This window comes from Acinonyx jubatus, chromosome B3 (assembly GCF_027475565.1).
Source record: "Acinonyx jubatus isolate Ajub_Pintada_27869175 chromosome B3, VMU_Ajub_asm_v1.0, whole genome shotgun sequence".
NCBI classification, from domain to species: Eukaryota; Metazoa; Chordata; class Mammalia; order Carnivora; family Felidae; genus Acinonyx; species Acinonyx jubatus.
The window spans coordinates 107,115,048-107,140,285 of NC_069386.1; the positions used below are offsets into that span (position 1 = coordinate 107,115,048).

Genomic DNA, 25,238 nt, shown 5'->3' on the forward strand with positions numbered 1-25,238 from the left:
GGCCCTGCCAGCCATTGTTCTTTGCTCCACACCACCACTCCCACTCCCAAGCAGTCTGTGGAGAAAGTCTTCCCAGTGGATTTCTCTAACAAGCCACTTGGTGACCGTCAGGTGTGAAAATGTTACTATTCATAAGCCGGCAGTCAGCCTCACTTTATGGAATCATAAATCCAGAAGGCTGGATCTGATCTCTCGTGCTTGCTTTTTTCTGGTGCAACAGACCCTTCCCCACGCAACAGTGCACTCTATAATGGCTAAGTAGGCCATCTGACATCCAGTCTCTGAATTTCCAAACATTAGGAAACACTAATTTTCTCACTCAGGAGGAGGTATGTATCTTCCTGCCACGGGAAACTAACTTTCAAAGGACCTGTGTTACATATTACCCATTTCACATGCTGGGATTATGATGCCATTCACAGCCACCTTTAAAGTAGTTGCTAAAATACCTGTAAGAGAGGGAAGCAAATCCCTGGCCAGGGTCCAGTGCCCAGCATCACCTCTGTGCCCTGCTGTTAGGGGAACCTGGCTGCTTCCTGCACGCAAAATGAGCAGTTCCCATGTTTAGCCTGCAATTTGCATTCCAGATTGTGAGTTTCCTGAGGGATGGAGCCTCTGCTGAACCGCTGCAGATTGACAACGCTCTCTAAAGGATGAAACTGTGGACACAGCGCAAACCCCAGTGACATCAAATGTCAACTTCTGAAAGTGTTGGGCTAAATCAAGTATAACCTGATTCAGAAAGAAGAGGCAGAAAATGAGTGACTTTCTTTGGGAGAAATTACTGTAGCCTCACTGGGTCATCTGAGTGTCTCTGATTATTTAGTAGAATGACTTGATTTGACTCCTTTGGGGAAAGATCACTTGATTAGAATGTCAAAATCTATTAAATGCACCTTTCAGATGGGGAAAAAAACGGACATTCCAGGAAGACAGATACTATTTTGGTCATATCGTTAACTATTAAGAATTCAACCTGACCACAGAGCAGATCTCTATTTTTTTGTTTGTTTGCAAAATGTATATAATGCTCTAAAATGCTTCCTATTCTACATACATTGATATGTTTTAAATATAATATTTATTTCACTTTTTTTGCACTGTAAACATCTTGAAAACGCACCTTTGAATAACCAAAAGCCTTTCAAAATCTGTTGTAAAGTGTTACAAACTACTTAGAATCAACACAGAAACCTTTTGAATACACGTGTATTGATCTCGATATTTTCTGAGGTTCCTCAGAGAATAGAAGAAGCTGAGTCAGTGGATTAAGCTCAAAAACTGATGGGAAGAAATTCCTACAAGGACAAACTATATCATCAAATTTAGATGTTAACTTGGATGTTGGATGGGAGGAACCCCCCCCTCCAAAGAGCTCTACCTAAAAATATACTAAAGTACTGATCCACGAACAGATCCAAAGTTAACATTTTATATATACATATATATATATACACACACACACACACACACGTAAAATACATACCTGTTATTATATAGTATATATTTTATATTATATACATATTATATGTACAATCATAGGTGATTCATTGACTTCTTTTTCCATAACAGAGAAGGAAAAAGATACATAAGAAACAAATATAGGAAAAATTGTGTATATTCAAAATTCAAATCGATACCTAAAGAAATTAGGAAAGCAAATATTATGTACATTTCTGTTTTAATATATTTTTTAAATTTGTTTTAATGTTTATTTTTGAGAGAGAGAGAGAGAGAGGCAGAGACAGAATGTGAGCAGGGGAGAGGCAGGGAGGGAGACACAGAATCTGAAACAGGCTCTGGGCTCTGAGCTGTCAGCACAGAGCTTGACATGAGACTCGAACCCAAGAGCTGTGAGACCATTACTTGAGCTGAAGTGGGACACAACCAACTGAGCCACCCAGGCGCCTCTCGGTCTTAATAGAAATCCTTGCTTTTTTTCATTCAAAAGGAGGGGTTTCCTACAAATGAAGATGGCGTGATATAGCACTGTACTTCCAGAGGCCCCTTCATCAAATATTAATTGTTGAGAATTAAGAAGTGGTTGTTGACACATGGAAATGAATAGTCTGGTATCCAGCTATGACACCCCTAAAAAGGCACTATTGTAAGGCAGGATTCAGCCCTAAAATAAAATCAAATGTTTCAAGTGGACTGTTGGCTACTTTGAGGATTCCCAAGAAAAATAATTTATAAAATTATAATTTTATCATTTGTTAGGTTAAATACTCTTCTGACTATACTAAATGCTTATTCCCTCATTTATTACTAGAAGACATTTTCTTGCAATAAAAATAAACTCTAGTTTTGAAAAGGGGAGCTATCAAACAGACAGTATGATCTCCCTTCAAGTATGTTGGTAACTTACTGAATTCAGCCCCACTCTGAAACTTGAGAAACACTGTCCTTAAATAGCTGCTTTGGAGGTATTACTGAAGAGTGAGGGATCTGTGAACCTATGTCCTGAGAGCTAAATGTGGAAAAGTTTTTATTCTGTCTGGAAGCAGATCAAGACAGCCCTAAATAGAAGCAGCTTAAGGAATCAAAAGACTGCATAATTAAGTCTCTGCTTCCTCTAAATGCACATGATAAACTTCTGGAATTGCTGAAAGTCTGCCTCTTTCAACCACCATCAGCGGGGTGAGCGCCAGCCTGAAGCTGAGACACTGTAGGCTGGAACTTCAGAACAGCGATTGGCTGTGTGGCCTCGAGCAAGTCGCCTCACCTCTCTTGGCTCACTTCCCTCCAGTGTTGATTTGAAGCCCAAATGAGACAAGGCCCGTGGTGTGTGAACTACAAGGTACAGAGCTACATGAGTTTGGAGGTGAAACTTCTACAAGCCGCAGGGTACTGGCTATGGCCAGTGTTTCTATTTTTTAATTTTTTTTTAACGTTTATTTTATTTTTGAGACAGAGAGAGACAGAGCATGAACAGGGGAGGGTCAGAGAGAGGGAGACACAGAATCTGAAACAGGCTCCAGGCTCTGAGCTGTCAGCACAGAGTCCGACGCGGCGCTCGAACTCATGGACCGCGAGATCATGACCTGAGCCGAAGTCGGCCGCTTAACCGACTGAGCCACCCAGGCACCCCAAATGGCCAGTGTTTCTAGTAGTTCACACACATTTGCGATCCTGATGATCAGCTAAGATAGTAGCTCTCTGCTCACACTCAAGGGTGTATGCAGATTCTACAAGGGAAACGATGAGAAAAAAAAGTTTGTTCTTTAAAGTCCTTTTGAATGAGATGAAAGCACTGTTCTGACAAGCACAGCCCCTGGCATCAGGTGATCTAAATTCATGCAATAGTGATGTCAACGTTGCTGTCTTCTGAAAGTGCTAGAGAGACGGGGCATTGTGTGGACTCCGTAGGCAGAAATGGTTAGAAACTGCAGCTGGAAGTTAGCTCTAATTGTGATTTAACACTAATTCGTAATGGTCCTTTTCATAATCCTATTTCATAAGGCTCTCTGCCAAAATCGTCAAGGGCATCATTTGTTTTTCTGGATGACAGTGATTATTGTAGTCAGTGATGATAGAAACTATGCTGGCCAGTATGTCAGATTCACTTTGCATTCATTCACTGATTCATTCATTCAGTTACACAGCAGGCACTATTCTGGTCATTGGCAATGGCAAAGAGATTACAGAAAAATACCTACTTTAAGGAGCTCATTGTTTAATTGAAAAAACAAACATGCAAATAGGAAACCCAAGTACCACAATCAGTGCTATGAGAGAAGCACAGATTCTCTGGAATACTTCAGAGTTTTATGGAGACCATATTAGCTTTTGTTCCAAGTGTGGACAGTGTTTTAGTGATGTCTTTTTAATTGGATACGAGCTTGCAGGGATATGAAATGAATATACTCCCATATTTTGTTCAGCTGATGTACCAGGGTGGGAGAAAGGGGGGGAAATAGTGGAGTTGGAGCTCCCCTTATCAGAATCCTAGACTACTTCTTCAAAGATGCCAGTACTGACCCCTGAAATACATGTAGTCTGCAACACATGTACACCAAGCAAGTACTCAAAGCCTGCTCAGTATCCAATTCCAGTCTGTCTTCCGTCTATAAAAGGTAATTGTTATACAGATGCTTCACTGCTCAAAGAAAAAAATACATTCCGTGTCACTGGATTCACCAGGATAAGAATGCTTTTTGGAAAGAAAAACAGTTACTGAGTTCTGAGCCTGTGCTAATGCATGAGTGACCCTAACCCACAATTTCTTTCCACTGTGATATTAAAATACAGGATTGGTGCTCTAGCCACCCATAAATGGCCAGCTGGCTTCTGTTACTCTACTTAAGAATACTGCCATTTGAGGAAAAGGATCCTGGTTTTATGGGAGGAAAGGGATAACTACTTTTATGTTCTGTTTTTCCAATTTACAATTTGCATTCATCATTCTTGGGGGGAAATTTTTCTAAGTTTAAATGGGATCCTTTCTTAAATCACTGTAGGAGGGCAAGAACGTTTTGCTAGTAATGATAATTATGCATTGTCGAGAAGTTACAGCAGCCAGTACTGAATGTTGATGCTGATGCATATCCCCAGTAATCCAGACCTATTTCAGTTGTAAGTTTTGATTTTAGAAAACTTCTCAAAGTTACTCCTTCACATTTAATTTTAAAAAAAAAAAAAGAGGGTTGTTGTGTCCTCCTCCCAAATCACATATCTAAGCTCTAACCCCCAGTGTGGCTGTCTCCGAAGATGGGACCTCTAAAGAAACAATCATAGTTAAATGAAGTCATAAGGTTGGGGCTCTGATCCAACAGGATTAAGAAGAGACACCAGAGACTTCCTTCACAGAGGAAAGACCATATGAGCACACAGCCAGAAGGCAGCCATCTACAACCCAAGGACAGAACTCTCAGCAGACACCAACCTCGCTGGCACTTTGGTCTTGAACTTCTAGCCTGAAGGCTGTCAGACAATACCTTTCAGTTTAACCATCCAGTCTGTGTTATTTTGTTATGGCATTCTGAACAGATTAATACAAGGGATAAATTAATACTGTTAATAGGTCTTGGATTAGCTTGTGTCTGAACTAAGGGGTATACAGATGTTCAGTAAAAAGGAGCATAAACTAGGAGCAAGATGGGTCTCCAAGGCAACCATAGAGGTGTTTCTCTGAGACCACAACTAAGGGCAAGTGTCAGTTTGGCATCACTTTTTTTTTTAAGTTTTTTAAAGTTTATTTGTCTATTTTTGAGAGAGAGACAGAGCAAGCAAGGGAGGGACAGAGTGGCTTAACCAACTGAGCCACCCAGGCGCCCCAATTTGGCATCACTTTTGATCAAGGTCCAAGGAGATCCACTCCATCATAATAGTAGATATACTGGAAACATTTCTCTAGAATCGTTTGGCTTAGAAATTTTCATGACACCAGCAATAAAGTCAGCTGAGCCATGGAATGAAAAGACACATGAGTTCTCTGTCCATGACCACTCAATCTGGAACCACAAGAGGGGTTTCTACTCATTAACATAATAGATATGGTATTTAAAAACATTATTTTATTAAGTTTATTTATTTATTTTGAGAGAGAGCACATGGGAGGAGCAGAGAGAGAGAAAGAACCTCAAGCAGACTCCACACTGTTACAGTGTGGAGCCCGATGTGGGGCTCAAACTCACGAATCGTGAGATCATGACCTGAGCCGAAATCAAGAGTTGGTTGCTTAACCACTGAACCACCCAGATGTCCCATAGACATGGCCTTTAAAAGGGAAGCCCAGTTTATTGCACAATTTTAGGACTATATTCACATTGTTCGGTCTTAACTATTTTTCTTTCCTTTCAAATTTCAGTTAGCGATCTCTTCCCAGTTGTTTTTTTTGGAACTGACCACATGGTTATCTTAGTTCTCATTCCTAACAAAGAATCGTTCTCGGTATCAGCTCATTCCCTGTCTGTTTCCTGCTGTCAGTCAGGTCTCAGATTTTCCCAATTCTGTATGAAAATACTTGTTGTCCTTTTATTTCTTTCTTCCAATCTTTCTTCCTTCCTCCCCCTCTTCCCCCTTTTTAATCAACATTTTTAGTACTAATAAATGTCACTTCTGGCAGGAAACTTGTCAGTATTTTTTTTCATAACTTCTAATGTGAAAGTGCTCAATTCTTAAGAAAGTAACTTAAAATACAAAGGTGTAAAAAATAGGAGTTTTGTTTAATGTGAGAAATTTCCTTTTTTACACATGTTTATACTAACGGGGTGGCAGCCAGTATAGTTCTTAAAAGTATTGACAAGATAGCAGAGAGTATATTAGAAACATAGTATTATCAGCAAAGCAGTATTTTACCGTGTTCAGTAACACTTCTTGAACAACACTGATATGTTGGAAGTTCCATGCTTTTACTAAAAATGAGACCCTTCACAACGCAAGCGGCACACCCACTGTGGCCACACCACACACATTGGCTCGCACTGAGACTGGGAATCCTGTTCACAACTCTGAACACTGAACACTACCGATAGCCTGGTTTTTCTGCTCTGCTGTTAGTTTTATCCCTAATCATGATGTGAAAAACACTAAAATCAGTCTACGAATCACAGGCAAACTCATGCCGTCTACCTTCCTTTTTCCCTGTTAAAAATGAACACAGCCAAGTATCGCATTTTACTCACAGTCTTCGACACAAGGCTTTTAAACTAGGCTAGCTAGTAAAAATACCACCAGCATGGAATTCAAAGGACTTGGATTCCCATCCCAGCCCTGATGCTTATTTGCTAAGCAAACCTGAGCAAGTCACTTAATTCACTGGGTCTCAGTTTTCTCATCCATAAAGAAAATAAATTGGACTAGGGGGTCTGCAAGATCATTCCTTCCTCTTGAATATTATTCCATTTAAAATGAAATCCTGGGGTGCCTGGGTGGCTCAGTCAGTAAGCATCCAACTCTTGATTTTGGCTCAGATCATGACCTCACGGTGGTGAGACTGGGCCCCAAGTCAGGCTCTGTGCTGAGCTATGGAGCCTACTTGAGATTCTCTCTCTGCCCCTCCCCTGCTCATGCTCTCTAAATAAATATACAAATAAATAGAAATGAACAGTCACAATTAAAATATAAAATAATGAAATAAAATAAATAAAATAAAATAAAATAAAATAAAATAAAATAAAATAAAATCCTAATGCCAGTCATGTCATCATCACCTCCTGGAATCCCTCCCTGTGTCTTCCTCTGGGATGAGTTGGATTCATCTCCTCTATGACCCCCACCCACACTCTCTACCCTGAATGTAATCCTCTCAGCATTTGTCGGGCTCTGTTAGGATTTATTTGACTCTTGCTAGATGGCAGGCCCCTAGAGAGGCGGTTATCTCCATGTCCGCCTAGGTATGTAGTAGGGCCGTGATGGATGCATACTGATATACACTGAGCCAGCCAATACTCTCTGTGCCACACTTTGTCAAAGGGTCTTGTCAGAAAAGGTACCAAAAATAGCAAATAAAACTCCTCACTCATCCAAATAGTCAGTCTGGAGGAAAATATGTTCATGCTAGCTTGAAAGTGAAGGAAATATTTAGAAATAACTCAAAATCCCAACCACACTTAATGTGGCCATAAGTAAATGTTTAGCAGAGACCACACTGTTTGAATAAACAGAGTAGGCACAGTGAGCCACTCTCACCCATTAACCTGACGGGAACCCTCCTGAAACCGAGTTCCCAGGTGCCAGCCAAGAGCCTGCTCTAGAAGCAGGTCTTCTAAAGCACAGCAGTCACACCTGCTACGTTAACTCTTTTTACACAGACAGTAAACTTCATTGCATCACAACTAGGCAGAATGAGCAGAAGTGCACGAATTGCTTCAACAGTCTGATTAAAATCCCTTACAATTTAGAGATCACCTGTGCTGGGTGTGCCGCTTGCCTTTTCAGACCTGGACCTGAGGGTTGGTCCTCAAGTTAATAAGTGCCATTTTGTCTGGGGCACTGGGTGGCTCAGTCAGTTGAGCATCCGACTTTAGCTCAGGTCATCAGTTCGCGAGTTCGAGCCCCATATCAGACTCGCTGCTGTCAGCACGGAGCCCACTTTGGATCCTCTGTCCCCCTCTTCCTGCCCCTGTCTCACTTGTGTGCTCTCTCTCTCTCTCTCAAAAAGAAATAAACATTAAAAAAGAAATTAATAAACACCATTCTGCCATTCCAGGAAATTGTAGCTTCACTTAATTAAGTACATAAATACATAACCCAAGTCAGCGAGTGAGCCAACCTTCCGCTGTTGCTCTCCATGCCTTTTCTGAATGTGTTTAAACTTACTGAAAACTATGGAATTGTGTTCTTATTATTGAGAAAAATACACCAACCCGTCCTTTTGTTCAACTTAGTTCAGCTTCTGACTATCGTGTGGGGGTTCTTGATCTCCAGCAGTCTAGGAAAGCCTGTGTTGCTTTAAATGCACAAAATAAAATATATAGTATTGCAAATGGAAAAAAAACATTATGTTGAAGTCCAGTTATCAAAATATTAAAAAAGAATTCACAAAAAATAGTCATCTGTGCTTTTTTAACGCAATAACCTCATCTTAGTAGCAGGTCTATAATAATTTCCATAATTATTAAGCAGTGATGAGCCTAAACACTTCAACAAGTACAATATAATATGAAAATATCTATGAGTTCTTTTGGTAAAGAAATAATACTATTTAATAATATTAATATATACTAATAGTTAGAAATAATACTATTTAATAATACTAATAATACTGTAGTATGTTAGCAACCTTCATGATTGAAGGAAAAGCTAAATTTCACTTAGAAAATAAAGAAAATTAAGATGTAATAATTTTTCTTATCCAAATTTACAGGCTTTAGGTAAAAATTTCAGGCTTCTCCTGTTCCAGATTCTGTGTCTCCCTCTCTCTCTGCCCCTCCCCTGTTCATGCTCTGTCTCTGTCTCAAAAATAAACAAACGTTGAAAAAAAAATTTAAAAAAAAAATTTCAGGCTTCTACTATCATGAGATTAAGAGTTCATAAACTCATTCCATTTAGTTCACAAACATTTGGACCAAGAGCAAGCACACTTGGATTCATCAGTCTGGCATTCATCAAACTTGCACTGTTTCACCATGTTATCTTTAAAAAAGCCGAAGCAAATTAGTTACAAAACTAGTGGGTTTTGTGTAAAAATTTGCACCTCTGGATTCTCTGGGGAAAAAAAATATGCAGACCAAGCAACACTGGGCTGGCATTCCAAGGCAGTGTGCAACCAGACCAAGGAGCCCCTGCCCCTCTTATGTATGGTGTGAACGCTGGTCTTCAACAGCCACGGGAGCCTTGCCTCACTCATGCATTTTATTGACCTGTTTCTGCAGCCACCTCTCATGTATGGTATTTTCCATTGCATGATAACCTCTGAGCGGCAAGTAATAGAGATGATTTCTAATATAAGGGGGAGAGAATTGTATTTGCATTCTCATTGTCCTTCCCAGCAATTGACACACTAAGGCCCATGGAAGCTACCTGTTTGTGTAGATAAAATTTTGCTAAAGCACAACTATGCTCACTTATTTACATATTATCTTTGGCTGCTGCTGTGAACTGAACTGTATCTCCCCAAACTTCGGATCTTGAAGTCCTAATCCCCTAATATGATATTTGACAAAGAGGTTTTGGGGAGCTAATTCGGTTTAGATGAGGTCATGAAGGTGAGGTCCTCGTGATAAGAATTCTGCCCTAAAAAGAGGCACTAGAGAGAGAACTTTCTCTCTCTCTCTCTCTTTTTCTCTCTCTTTCTCCCTTCCTCTCTTTCTGTCTCCCTTACTCACAGCCATGTGGGGACATAGAGAAAAGGCAGAGGTCTACAAGCCAGGAAGAAAAAAGCCCTTACTGGGGTACCCAGCTGGGTCCCGCACCTTGATCTCGAACTTCTCGGCCTCCAGAGCTGTGTGAAGTAAATTCCTGTTGTTTAAATGTACAGTATTTTGTTATGGCTCCCTGAGCTAAGACAGCTGCTTTCACACTACAGTGGCAAGCCTGAGTCATTGACACAGAGATTCTGTGGCCTTCAAATCCTAAAGTATCTACTGACTGATCCTTATCAGAGAAAGTTTGCCAACCCCTGCTCTAGTTGATGGATGGAATTACCAGTTCTAGTTCTAGAATTTGTATAGAGAGGAACTTAAGGATGGTTAGCGGGATCTATGTTGGCATAACAAATATCTTATCTTCCCGTAATGGAGATGGGGCAAGCAGCTAAAGCACTGACACACCCCCCATTATTGTGACCACCAGGAACCACACACTTTACAGACCTCTCCACTGAGCCACCTCATGCGCTCATGAAACCAGAGCTGTAATCCGTGATGGCGGAAAATCTGGGTTCCAAATCCACTCCCCCCAACTCACTAGGGACATGCCCTTAAATGATGGTTATGATAGTTATGGATATCAATAGCATACTACGGACGTAGTTTTGATTATGCAATTCACAACAAATGTGCAATTCACAAAAAATATTCAATGCAGGAATGCTTGCAATAATAGCAATAAGAACAAAATATCCTTTTATTAGGTTCACCTGAGTGGCTCAGTCGGTTAAGCTTTGACTCTTGATCTCAGCTCAGGTCTTGATCTCAGGGTTGTGAGTTCAAACCCCGCGTTGGGCTCCAAGCTGGGTGTGGAGCCTACTTAAAAATATATATCCTTTTATTAATAGCTCTGTGGGGAATGAAGTGAAAGTGACTGAGGGAATGAGAAACTTATGTGTCTGTGGAATATTGTTGTGGAAAAAAATATATCAAGTACTTGACAAGCCAAAGCAACATGGTATCACCTAAAGAGTTAGGTTTTAGAATCAGACAGGGATGGATTCGAAGGCAAACCCTGACCCATAATTGACTTGGTAACTAGGTGTCCCCTTCCCAGAACCTCAGCCTTTTCTTCAATGAAGTGGAAATCATAGTGCCTCATCTGTGGGTTATTAAAATTTCATAAGATCAATTATTAAATAAAAAATGTGTTGAAGCGCACAGTTTTAAAATAGGCTCTGAAAATGATATTCTCATGAGTCACTGGAGGATATTTTCTGTTATTTTTATGAGAATACTTTTTAAAAAATTTTTAATGGTTATTTGAGAGAGAGAGCACAAGGCAGGGAGGGGCAGAGAGAGAGGGAAAGAGAGAATCCCAAACAGCCTCCGCCCTGTAAGCACAGGGCCCATCATGGGACTGGACCCCAAGAACCAAATCGTGAGATCATGACCTGAGCTGAAATCAAGAGTCAAATACTTGACCGACTGAGCCACCCATCCTGAGAATTTTTTTTTTCTGAGAACAAAGTGACACTGACCGACAGCACACCTGTCCCCACATTTTGCCAAGTTATTGAGACCATCCATCAATTGAAGAAGGGCTAGAATTTATAAAAAATTTTTTTTTAAATGGACACAGGTTGTAACAGGGAACAGAGTATATAGGGAAGAAGCCATTTGATGTAACCTGGGCACCAGTACCTGCAGACGTGGGTGCACCACCCCCGGGTCCCATTAAAAAACACACAGTTTCCTGTCTCTAGCTCTCTTCCTAGCAGAGGTAATCATGCAGGTGTGTGCACTCAGCATTCACAACAGTGTGTGGGTGGGTGGGTGTGGTGTACATATGCTCAGATGTGTGAAAGAGAAAAAAAAAAAAGAGGCAATAGGGCTCTGTGATGGACTCATTCTGAAGAACCAGAATTTATTTTCTACTGGTAATTATCCCTCTTTGAGACCTTGCACTGCAAATATATCAGTTGGTTATTTGATATTAATCCCTCTGGGCCTGAGTTTCCCCATGTGTTTTGAAGGGAAAATAACTGTCCTTTTTTTTCCACCGGAATATTACAAACATCAGATGAGGTACTGTGTAAACAACATGCTTTGAGGAGGACAGTGACAAATAGGATCTGTCCTGAGGACCGTAACGATGATGGATAGGGGTTTCGGTGATCTCGCGGTGTGTGGGAAGACTCCAAAACTGGCAAAATTTATACTGGAGAAGACTTAATAAGATGTAAGAGTTTCAAATATCTAACGGGCTGCCTTGCAGAAGAGGAATTTGGCACTGGGGAAGGTAGAGCATGGACTAAAGGAGACTTATTTCTGCTTAAAAGGGACTCTACACTCCCTGATGAATAAACAAAAAAATTCCACGTTTAGTTCATATTCGGTACCCCTCTTCCCCATTCATCACCATCTTCACTTTCAATTACATGTACAAATCTGTGTTTCACATATTTGTGTTTCACATACCAGTCACACTTGGCTGTAAGCTCCTTAAGCATTGCGGCTCTAGTCCTCGTGCTCGCAGCAACTCCTTACGTTTTGTCATGCAGGTTGTGAGTGCTCAATAAACATTTGTTAACAAAAATATAAACTGAAAATGTTACTCAAATGTAGATCCAATGTTGTGACACAGCTGGGAGGAATATGACTCCAGCAGTCCTATCCTCTCTTAGAACCCCAAGTAGGGAGCTATATTGATTTGCTTATGTTCATTTCTCTGCTGCTGCAGTAGAGATGCTGATTTGTCTCATGGCTTGATTTTTCTCCTCCATGTTAACTAAAGGGAAAGTTCTATTTAAGGGGGCAATGGGAAGGAAGCTTGCTATTTCAAAATACTGCACCATAGACAGGCAATTATTTTAGATGAAATTCCTTAAGTGCAGTTGTCCAAATGTGTATTTCATTCTTGGCAATAAAAGGGCCCTAGCCAATGTCCAACGACCCATAAATCATAGCTGGGGGATGTCTTTATGCAAATTAAATTTGTGTCACGGTCATCAATAAAAAAGATAACGGCCACGAAGATTGTATTTGCAACAGCAGTACAAAGTTAAGGACTGCTATACCAATTTGTAGGACATGTCAGTGTGGCTAATTATTTTTTAAGATAGTATGCTTTGAAAGAATTCACAGGTAATAGGCTTTATGAATTGATCATTAAATGAGAAAGGATATTTAAATAGAGTCAGGAATATAAAATAAACATTCAGTCTGATTAACCTTACCAACTTAAAAAATCCACATAATAAAGTAAGGGACACTGACGTTATTTTTATGGCAGTTATCATAAACCCCAAGAACTAATTATATTATAGTACAGTATGCTTGTTTCTCAACTCTGCCTTTCATTTTACTTTTAAATTATAAAGATTCAAGTCTTTAACCACATACTCAGGGTTTCTTCCCCCCTCTTAAAAAGGAAACAAAATATAAAGAAAGGGAAAGAATTATATCACTTCAAATCAATGAGAATGTACGAGTGCAAAATGAAATACCTTTTCCACACCTCAGCTAATAGAGCATGACATATTAACTCTATCGATACTAATAAGGGGAAGTGGATACATGCAACATACCCGTTTCCTTAGATTACAAGTAAGAGTGAGATTCCTTGAGAATGAGTTTGCAAAAGCTGTATAAAAGTCCAGGACTTTGAGCAAGGCTTCTCGCTTGATGATGTGGAGGTCACAGTATGTTAGTGCTCGGACATTGGCACATGCGTGAGCGAGGGTGGTTTCCTTCCAGAAGATGTCTCCAAATACATCACCTTTCCCTGGAAAATGGTATAAGATATGTATTCAAGTACCTATACTAGTTCTTATCCTAATCACTATTTTTATTCAGTTTCATATATGGTATTGATATACTAGCATAATTTAGAGCCTGAGTATATAACCCCATCCAGATACATATAACAATGTACAACACTGTCATATAATATGTAAAGTGACATCACCCTGAATGCAGTTCTTGATGGAAAATCTGGAGTGGTATGAATAAATGAAATACAACAAAGACAAAAATCATATTTTAACAAATAGTTTCATTATCTTCTGCCATCATCACTTTTTCCATCTGACTAGAAGGAGCAAAGGTGACTTTTTAGTTTCATCCTTTCTTCTGCTTCTTCTGTAGAGATGACAGAATGCAATATAGAAGGATCTGCTGTTACAGTATTTATAAATCTGGAACTGATTGCACATATATTAAACGTACATTATTCAGCAACTAAGTCTTATGCTCCAGGCAGACTAATACTGGCCATGACTTATTCCCCAGGGATGCCTTTCCATCTCTTCTGAGCCAACCTTTATGCAAGGCCTCAGGGCCCAGCCCCGGGGGTCCCCCATCCACAACTACAGAGCCTAAGAAGCTGAGTTGGGGAAAACATGGAGACTCAGATTTGTTATGCTATCAACAGTTCCCTAAAGAGAGCTATACTGTAGTGAAATGTGGATATCTTTTTGAAATTCTGGAAATCACACAGAAATCAACTCTTCACTTCAGAGCAGCATCCACTGGTGAGCTGAACTCCACAGTTCACCATTCCAAATCAAGAGTACTCAGTTGCCCAAACAAGACGGGGATAAGGAAGACTCAGAAATTAAGGCACTGTGCCAAAGCCATGCTTTCTATACTCTAACCACAGAAATGAGTAAATATCTGCTTTCATCACAAAGATTGAAGTCAGAAGTGACAAGAAAAAAGGAAGAAGAAGAAGGGAACATCTTATAACACTTCAGGCCAGCAAGATTACCAGAGAGAAAAGGCAACATGTAACCAGAGAAACGAGGGAGAGAGAGAGAGGAGGAAGAGAGAGAGAGAGAGAGACAGAGAGAGAGAGAGACAGAGAGAGAGAGAGAGAGAGACACAGAGAGACAGAGATTGAGGTTGAGTGAGATTACACATTCTTGCCCACATAGACAGTTTGGAAATCCTTAAAGAACCATGAGGCACTCCAGGATAGAAAGAGAAAACATGCATATATTGAGAAAGTGGTTACAACTATCATGTGATCATATGATCAGCATAAGGTAACCATAATGGATATTTAATTAATCTTGAGCATTTGTTTCCAGACACTCCAAAATTTTCTTTTAGTTAGTGACAGTGACAATTCAACGGTCTGATAGCCTTACATTTGTCCAAGGAAGGTTAATTAGAGACCTGTGACCCAAGGTAAGTCTCTGGGGTTATACAGCATCATAGATGACCTAAGGGAGACTTTAGGTATAGAAATTTAAAAAATAAGCCCTACCTCCACTTACACAGGTGAATTTTAGATATCTGTAAGTGGCATTATCTAAATTTTAAACAAGTAATTCCAATTGTAAAGAAATACATATTTATTCTAATTGCATTATCAGAAGTACCACATTTAATTATAAAAATGTTCATTGAATGAGCACTGAGTAATGTATGGAAATGTGGAATCATTATCTCGTACACTTGAAATTAATATAATGCTGTATGTTAATTATACTTCAATTTAAAATAAATAAATAAAAGAATAGTATGCAGCACCCAAGTATCATAAGTCGGAAAATAGTGACAAAAAGGTGTTCACATTATGTAAAATAACAAAGGCAGAATATCAAATCATACACATAGTATGATCTCATTTTATGCACTCTATAAAGCAAGTGCACCAAAATGGTAGGTTCTCTCTGCCTTATGGATACTGGATGGGTTTTATGGTCTTATTATTTCCATTTATTATTTTTTAATCAGAAGACATCAACAACTGTTATATTATCATAGTCCCTGGTGCCATGAAAGTAACAGGGCTTCTAAAGGGCTGCTTTCATGTACCTCTTGTTCCTTTTACTCTATCGTCACTGCTATACTCTCTATACTAGGTTTTTCCTTGAAAAGACAGAAGAAGGATTCTACTTCTTTCTGATTCATTTCTGTGACCCTTTCTCAAACTATCACTTATAATACAGCCTCTGACCTATTTATAAGTGCTCAGTACTCTTCAGCTATCTGATTTTCATGTGCAGTAACTACAATGATAATCAATGTTTTTGACTAAGTAACTTCACTTCCAGGAATCAATCAAGATTTAGGACCAATATATGGAATATTCAGTCACAACCCCAGATTGGTAAGACAAACAAACAAATGAATAAAATATCCAACTATGGAAAGCTATCTACATATCAAGCATCAGTTCACATAGAATTAAAACTGTCTTTTGGAATAATGTGCAAAAATGCTTACCTTATAATACTAAATGAAAAAATAAAGATACAAAGTATAATATAATTTTGGTTACAACTACAATAAAGTACATAAAAATGAAACCGAAACTCCCAGACTAAAGTAATTATCAATTAAAAGTACTTTTTCTTATTTTCTTAAAATAAAATATTCATGACAAAACCAAATATACTGTATTTTATTATTCTATGTTATTCTATAGAGGACATGTTATTATTAATTGATAAATTAATTAACTGCTGAAATTAAAATTGTGTTAAAAGCCAAAAGGGGAGTGCCTGGGTGGCTCAGTCAGTTAAACGTCTGACTCTTGATTTTGGCTCAGGTCATGATCTCATGGTTCGTGAGAATGAACCCCACATCGGGCTCTGCACTGACAGCTCAAAGTGTGCTTGGGATTCTCTCTCTCCCTCTCTCTCTCTCTGCCCCTTCTCCACTTATACTCTCTCTGTCTCTCTCAAAAATAAATATAAATAAACATTAAAAAAAAGCCAAAGGGATACAAGACTAGAAGAAAATGCATTTAAATAATTATAGCAACTGGCTTCAGGTAATGTGTTTATTTTTTCTTCTTTCTACTTTATGTTTTCCAAATTTTTCTCTAATGAATCTGCCTAATTTTCATTTAAAAATAGCAAGCTACTTTCACAGATGTATTTCCTTACCTATTTTAATAAAACTGAATTAATAAAATATGTAAATAGATCTACAGAATAATAGATGAATATTCATTGATTGATTAGTGTATCATCATGAGTAAAAGATACCCCATATATAAATGAATTTCCCATTGCTAACATAGACCATTTTTTAAATATTTTTATTTATTTTTGAGACAGAGAGTGAGGTAGGGGCAGAAAGAGAGGGAGACAGAGTATCTGAAGTGGGCTCTATGCTGACAGCACAAAGCCTGATACAGGGCTCAAACTCACCAACCGTGAGATCATGACCTGAGCTGAAGTCGGACACTTAACTGACTTAAGCCACCCAGGTGCCCCCAGACCATTTTTAATTATGGAGGCATTCAAATGTCTGTTACATATTTTACCTAACTGCTGAAGTTAAATATGTCTGATACATATCTCTATCAAAAATTTTAAATTATTTATTTTTTTCATATCATGGATAAATAAAAAGCCTGTGATGTGGAAAGAATAGCATTAAGCTAGAACATGAACTCATAAGGGCAGGGAATTTTCTCTGGTTCATCCACTCTTGTTATTCCCCAATTCCTAGAACAGTTCAAGCAAGAGCTAAACAGATATTTTTTGGAAAGAAAAATGTGAATGAAAAAAAGGGGAGAGAAGAAAGACACAGAAGAACAAATTGGGAAATAAGACATTCAAGTTAGATGTGAGGCTCTACCTGTAATGGTGTGGCCTAGATCAAGTTATTCAACTACCTGAATCAACACCTGTTGCTTTGACCCTAAAGCGAACAAGATGAACAAAAACTAATGTTTAAGGTGTCTCTACATCTATAACTCTATGGTAATTCAACTAAAAATCATCAAATTGTATTTTCAAGATAATATTTTTTCTATGTCAAATTGGCAAAAAAAAAAAAAAGACTAAAATCCAGGGCCTCAACTCCAAATCCTCAACTTGAATCCCAACTGATTCAAGCAAAGTAAAATTTACCCCTGCTCCTCCTCTTAAAAGAAGTTTAGAGAAGCATAGCAAAATTAACAAATGTGGGTAATTCGGCCCTCAGCATTGGAACTCACATTGCATAATAAGCAATACTAATTGTTGTATAACACAGAATTTCCATTAGGATACACGATTTATCAATTGGACATTGATATAATCAATCATTTTAAAGTGTGTTTGCTTTATCCAGTTATCTATACCAATTTATAGTCACTTAATTCACAATAAACTTTTATGGCACTTCTGGAAGATGTGTCTTGTAAATCAATTAATTAATTTACCATTCACAGTAGAGCTGACTAACGTTCTTCTCCAAGGAATATTATGCATATCTACACTGAGTAATCAGAAATCACAGATTGTAGAGACATGGGATCGTGCATGGAATATCCAGTAGCTGCACAAGTTCAGATCTGGGTCCTTCTGTTCGTCTTCGTGGCTATAGGATATTTGATGCTAGTTTTTAGGTCAGCTCTCACTGGGTGCAAGTAGTCTCAGCTATAAACATTTCAGGGCTTGAGAAAACTAACCTTCCCCCAAAGCCCTAAAATTAGTAGAAAAGCTCACACTCAACATGAAAGTTGTTGTTTGGCCTATTTATATATTCTCAGTTCTTTGCATCAAGTCTTATGAAGTATTTCACTTCTAAACCACAGGAAACAGGACAGTAAAACAGGAGCGAATTAAAGATTCAGAGACTATGAAACTGGAAAATGTAAAGACAAAACAGAGATGACAAGTAACAATATAATTAAAGGAGTAGTACAGACCATGGTATATTTAGGGAGTATGATCCCCTGAGGTGCTGGTTTTATAGTCAGAGCTTTTTAAAAAATTTGAAACACATTATTTGGTGAGTTAATGAAATGGATAAAACAAATGCATTAAAGTTATTTCAGTTATTCATCAGTGAGTATAGCTATCTAATATAGCCAATGAATCCCTAAAAATACAGCATTTGAAACGTAGGTCGTTCCCTGTCTGGTGTAGTCATGGCTCTACGTGATGATTCTTCTATAGAATGGACCTAATCCCTGTATTCACTTTTATCATTAGTCAGCCCTTCACTCTGATTGATTATTGCAGTAGGCTCATAAACTTTATTATGAATACATATGCATAAAAATATTCATTTATACATGAACAACACTAGGAGTTTTAGAATTATGTGATTTTTAATGGACTTTGACTATAACAACACCAAGTGTTATCCACTAATGTTTTAAAGGCATAGAACAGAAAGAATAAGATGATGAGTGCTAAAATTAAGAAATTATACAGGTGTAGTAGAATAGAATCTTTTAAAACATTTAGAATTGATGCCTGCCAATCTTTGGTGATTGATGCCCAAGGTCATTCTGTTCAAAAATTATAATGGATAAAAACCTGAAGACAATTTTAGAGAAGCAAATAATTCTTATATACTAAAAAAAAAACCACTGATGTAGCTTGTAAATTTTTATTTATACAAAGAAAGAGTCAAATAGCTCCTGCTACGCAGATGTAAAACTAGAGTATCCCGTATCAATAAGGAATGAAGGCAGGGAAGGAGAGTGGGAACAAGACAGGGATGTATAGGTGGGTGTAAGAAAGCTGGGAAAATGCAGATGAAGCTTTCTGTAAGTGGATGTCTCCACCTCAGGAAAACAAAAGAGCAGTAAGAAAGGAGGCTTCATGGCCCCACCCTGTCAAGAGAACAGCAGCACTTAAGGGCAGGGTAGAGGGTTCTGCCTAAGAACTGAGACAAGTCCCAAGGTCGGAACAGAGTCAGGGATGGAGAAGTAAACTCTACCTCTTCTAGGAAGGAACTGCAAAGATTTGTGGCCATTCTTGCAATCCTGAGGCATTCTTGAAAGCTTCATTTCCAATTTCATACCTCCCAACTAGGTAGACTCTGAACTCTTCCAGGGCCCAGAGCAAAGACTGGCAAGCAGCATTTAAGATCCCCATCGTGTGTTCTGAGGGCTCCCGAGAGACACTCTGAGCCAGTTTTCCCTGGTCCTAAACACCTGCCTGGCGGTGAACCAGTCACTATGAGGACCATATTTTTAGATAAGTAGGAGATGATTAACCACCTCATAGTCATGTCATATTTGGTGCAGGATTTTTGTTACACTGGTGTGGTATTTAACAGTGTTGTTAGAAAAATCTTTTTTTAATAAAAGGAAACAAATTGGTGACAATAACATAAGCACTATATTTTCTGTCAATATTAAACCAAATAATTGTATAATTTCAAAATTCTATTTAAAAATAGTTAACAGGAACCCATGGGGGAGGGGAAGGGAAAAACAAAAAGAGAGGTTAGAGTGGGAGAGAGCCAAAGGCATAAGAGATTCTTAAAAACTGAGAACAAACTGAGGGCTGATGGGGGGTGGGAGGGAGAGGAGGGTGGGTGATGGGCATTGAGGAGGGCACCTGTTGGGAGGAGCACTGGGTGTTGTATGGAAACCAATTTGACAATAAATTTCATATATTTTCAAAAAACTTATTTGAAGTTAAATAAATTTTTAAAAAATAAAAAAATAAAAAATAAAAAAAATAGGTATGACCTGGGGTGAATCACCTGATACCATACTGCACAGCCTGTTTCTTCATCTTTAAAACGACTATAGTAAATACTTGATTCACAGAGTCGATTAAATGATTTGATATAATAATGCATATAAAATAATGAGTATTCAATGACTATTGGTATTTGTATCAGCCTCTCAAAGGGGCTGAAGTGCATTTTTCAAAAATATACTTTTGATAAGAAATATTAAAAGCAAAATGTATGTGTAGATTTTGAATTTTACTTATGCATGGGGAGGGGGTTCTTATTTACTAACCACAAATATGGTTTTTCTTTCTTTAAGCCCCCTTTAACTCTTGAGTGTTCATTTTCTTAAAATTTTGTTTTAATGTTTACTTATTTTTGAAAGAGAGAGAGAGACAGAGAGACAGAGCATGAGTGGGGGAGGGGCAGAGAGAGAAGGAGACACAGAATCCTAAGCAGGTGCCAGGCTCCAAGCTGTCAACACAGAGCCCAATGTGGGACTCGAACTCATGAACTGTGAGATCATGACCTGAGACAAAGTCGGATGCTTAACCAACTGAGCCACCCAGGTGCTCCTTAAGTGTTTATTTTCAGTAAAATTAATTCTGACTTGCAGAACTATTTATTCCAGTTGATAGGGAAAGTAATGCTACTTTTAGGAATCAAAGCTAAGTTGCCTTCCAAAGAAATAATTTCAACTTCTCCTACCATGGCCAATCACCATGGTATAAATTAGATTCTTTCTTGATACTGGGAATTCCTGATTTATAACAAGGAAGGAGTGTTTTATTAAAGAGTTTTAAGTGACCTGAGATATTTAACATTTGGCCTGCTGTATTCTTCTTGTTCAAAATGCCCAAATGGTAGTCAGGAAACTTCCTGCAATTCAACATGGTGTGAAAACACAGTAGGGCAAAGTAATGGCTCAAGTCAGGCTGGAAAGGAAACAAGAACAAAATGGCCTCAGAGGCCATGCTAAAAGTTACATTTTATCCTCAAGTTGCTAAAAAGTCAATCTTAATGAGAAGACCACATGGTAAATTATATTTTAGAATGAATATTTTGGTGGCCACATAACAAAGAATTGGAGGTTGAAGCTGATGACAGATTGTGAGCTCTCCAGGCCTTTCAGATGGCAGTCCCAGCCCAGGACCAAGCTTTTAAAAGCAGTCACCATGTGAAGGGGTATTAAGGATAGGATAAAGAGATAACAAGGTGATGGTGATAGAATCAACAAGACTTAGTTTTGAAGGATGATTGGGAAAGAATTTGAAATTGAGTCTAAACTACTAGACTATAAAGACTTGCATTTTGTCCAAAAAATCTACAGGCTGAAGAACTCTAAAGTATATAATTTGAACCATATAAATAATGTCGGAATCACTACTTTGAAAGTTTAAAACAAGACAAGCATGTAATTTTTTTAAAGCAAATAACTGGCTTGACCTTTATAAAAATGTCTGAATTCACCATGTTCATCATCATAATATGTATAGCAAACTTACCTGGTTCATAGGTCAACATCTCGAAACAGAAACATGGATGCAAAAGAAAATAACTTTGGGGGCTTGGGAAAAGCCCTTTTAAGGATTTAAAGTGTGAAACACTTGACTTCTAATAGCAAGTACGGGAAGAAATCTTAACTGTAGCATGAAAGTCACATTTTCGCAGATTCTCAAAATAGCAAAATATTATTCATTCACATCTTAGAATTTTTTTCTTTTTGGAATAAAAATAAGCAGATTTTGAATTTTGAGCACCATAATTTGTAAGTTTTATTTGATAACACAAAACTCTTAACTCAGGTACTAGAAATTATTTTTTTATTATTAAGGTTATTTAACTCTGTCATTCTCTGCCTCACTTCTGCTCCCTGCCCTAACCCCATAACAATATCTAACCCCTCCATCCAAACTATATAAATAAGCATAACTCTCTCGGGAATTTGAATTTACAATTAGAAGACTTAGATACAGATTGTTTTAGATTAAGAACTCCAGCTCTATGATTCTCATCATCAACAGACCCAGAAAAGACAAAATGTGAATGCAGCAAAACAAGTATCTTGGGAGCCAGGTCTATCGTTCACAGGGAAATGTCATTTATATAGCCCTTAAAGATGCAATATACCTCGCTGAGACACTTAAAAGTAACCTGGCTGTTTTAGCCACACCAGTAAATCTGTTCACATTAGGTAATTATAGGGTAGGAACTAAAAAGCAAGAAGATACTAAAGAATATAAAATATTACATACGCATCATGAACTTAATTTGGAATTTTTTGTGTCTCATAAAAAGTGGGAAGGTCAAAAAGAAAAAGGTGGAGGTGTAAGAACTGAAAGAGCTTCAACTTGGAAAAAGACATGAAAAGCAATTATCTTCACCTGCCCTATTTAGAAAAACATCTTGAAGCCATCCTTCAACGTTAAAAAAAGAAAGCATTTTGTTGACTACATTTTTAATCTTTCCACTAATTAGTTATGGTTCAGAACGTATTCATTAAACACTTAGCATTTTTGACACACTAAAGAATTATGTACCTACCAAGAGACTGTTGAGAGGCAAAGATCCAAAAGAATGAAACTGCACCTGTTCTTCGGATTCAGCAATTTTAATTAATTTTAAAATGACCTCCCTTCTCTACCTTTCAACTGGCAAACGAATCAATGTAAAAGAGAGAAAATCCTGTTTATTTCTCCTATCAGACCAACTGAGGTAAATCTTCATTTTTCTCAGCTATGCTCGGATGTGAGACATGTTCTTTCTTTCTGTCTCTTACATAAGGCAAAAAGTCATTAGACCTGATGAAAAAGGACACATTTCAATGCTAAAAGCCACAATTCACAATGAAGATACAACAGTTATGAATATCTGTGCACCAAATAACACAGCAGCAACCATGAGACAGCACAAACTACAGAAGATACAAGAAGGCACAGATAAAACACATTAATAATAAGACACTTTAACATGCATATATCGTGTTTTTCACAAATTTAGATTTGTGGCAACACCATGTTGAGCAGATCTATTTAGCATCATTTTTCCAACAGCATTTACTCGCTTTGTGTTTTTTTTTTAGGTTGTATCTATTTATCTATTTTTGAGAGAGAGAGAGAGAGAGAGAGAGAGAATGCAAGTGGGAGAGGGGCAGAGAGAGAGGAAGAGAGAGTATTCCAGTCAGGCTCTGCGCTGTCTGCACAGAGCCCAATGCCAGGCTCAAACTCACAAACCATGAATTATGACCTGAGCCGAAACCAAGAGTCTGATGCTTAACTGACTGAGCCACCCAGGCACTCCTATTTGCTCTGACTCTGTGTCTGTGACTCTGTGTCTCTGTGTCTGTGTCTCTGACTCAAACGTTAATAATTCTCACAATACTTCAAACTTTTTCCTTATTATTATATGTTATAGTGACTTGCTACCAGTGATTGTGACCCCCTGAAAGCTCAGATGATGGTTAGCAGTTTTTTAGTAATAAAATACCTTTTAACTGAGGTATATACTTTTTTCTTAGACATAATGTTGCACACTTTATGGATTACAGTATAGTGTAAACATAAATTTTATATGAACTGGTAAACCAGAAAATTCACTTGACTCACTTTATTGAGATACTTGATTTTTTGTGGTAGTCTGAGACCAAACCTGTAATAACTACCCAAGTATGCCAGCAGAAGACCTAACCAACTTACTAAAAAGGCAGAAAACCCAAAGATATTTATCAAACTTCACTCCCTGATAATTTTTGCAACTTTTCACTAAGTTTGTAACTATGTCAAAATTAAGCTATCAAAAAATGAGAAGAAGGAGAAGAGAAACAGAAAGAGCAGAAAAGGAAAGGATAGTCACCAAAATGTTAGGAGTGACACTATTGAGTTTCTCTTTTCCTCTCCCTCTCTTAAAACATTGTTAAGGTATGTTGAGTGTTAAATAACCCTCCCACCCTTCCTTTTTTTTTAAGTTTATTTATTTATTTTTGGGAGAGAGGGGGAAGGGGGAGGAACAGAGGGAGAGAGAGTATCCCAAACCCATGCAGACCCCCACATGGGGCTCCAACCTACCAACCATGAGATCATGACCTGAACCGAAACCAAGAGTGGGACACTTAGCTGACTGAGGCACCAGGCGCCCGCCACCCTTCTTTTAATCATAAAAGTACTTTAGAAAAGTCTAAAAACATGCGTACTCAATGGAAACCACACTAAGAAGTCACAAAATGGAGCCAGAGTGGGGATCTACAAATCAAGAGGCTGGCTATTAGGAAAAACCTTCCTGGCAGGTTCCAGGGTAGGTTCCAGGCAGGGCTTCAGAGGCCTCCAGGGTGGAACCTGCACATGGCGTGAATACAAGGGCAATCCGACAATGCCCTCGTGCTCCCTCTCCTGCAGAAGTTCTCCAGGAGTCCACCCTCCCAGTCCACAATGTCTTCAGACTGTCTCTCCAATAAACCCAGATTGGCAGAAGGTACCAGGACAGAGTTCCCAAAGATAATCACCACATCTGTCCTGTCATCACTGATCCAAACCACAGACTCCTGTAAGACAGTATTTTTGTCTGGCCCCATGGTGCCAAGGCAGCTGGCCAGCCCATGTGGCCTCTGCCACTATGGCACTTCCCAGCCTGGCCCACCTACTTCCACCCTGAGAGATCACTTCCGGGTCAAACTTTGTTTTTTGTTTTTGTTTTTTTAAACAAAAATCCTCTTACTGCCCTTTGGCTGAATTAATCTTTGTGAGAGGCCAATGGAAAAAAAGGAAAGAAAAGTTTCCAGGGAAGAGGGATGTACCTATAATTTGACTCATTAAACCAAAAGATGAAAAGTCTCTGAATCCCAAGACTTTTTTGAAGAAGATAAACAAAAGCACACAAAGAAATAAAATGTGACAGATATATAATGAGACTGGTCCAATACTCAGGGGCCCTGTGTTCATTTTCACTGTGTCACTGTGCAAAACCAGCTACCATTTTATTTTAAAATGAAAAGAAAATGCATTTTGTCTGTCTCACTGAGCAAATGATTCCAGCTTAACAAACCCAACCCAGCGGCACTGCACC

The 25,238-nt window shown here is 38.4% G+C and overlaps 1 protein-coding gene across 1 annotated transcript in view; it reads right to left on the reverse strand.

Moving 5' to 3' along the window:
* The window catches only part of KCNH5 (potassium voltage-gated channel subfamily H member 5), a 297,554-nt gene that overhangs the window by 44,807 nt on the left and 227,509 nt on the right, over positions 1-25,238 (reverse strand). The window contains exon 10 of the mRNA XM_015068125.3: positions 13,343-13,539. Coding sequence (XP_014923611.1) covers positions 13,343-13,539 — 197 coding nt within the window. The remainder of the gene's footprint in view (positions 1-13,342; positions 13,540-25,238) is intronic.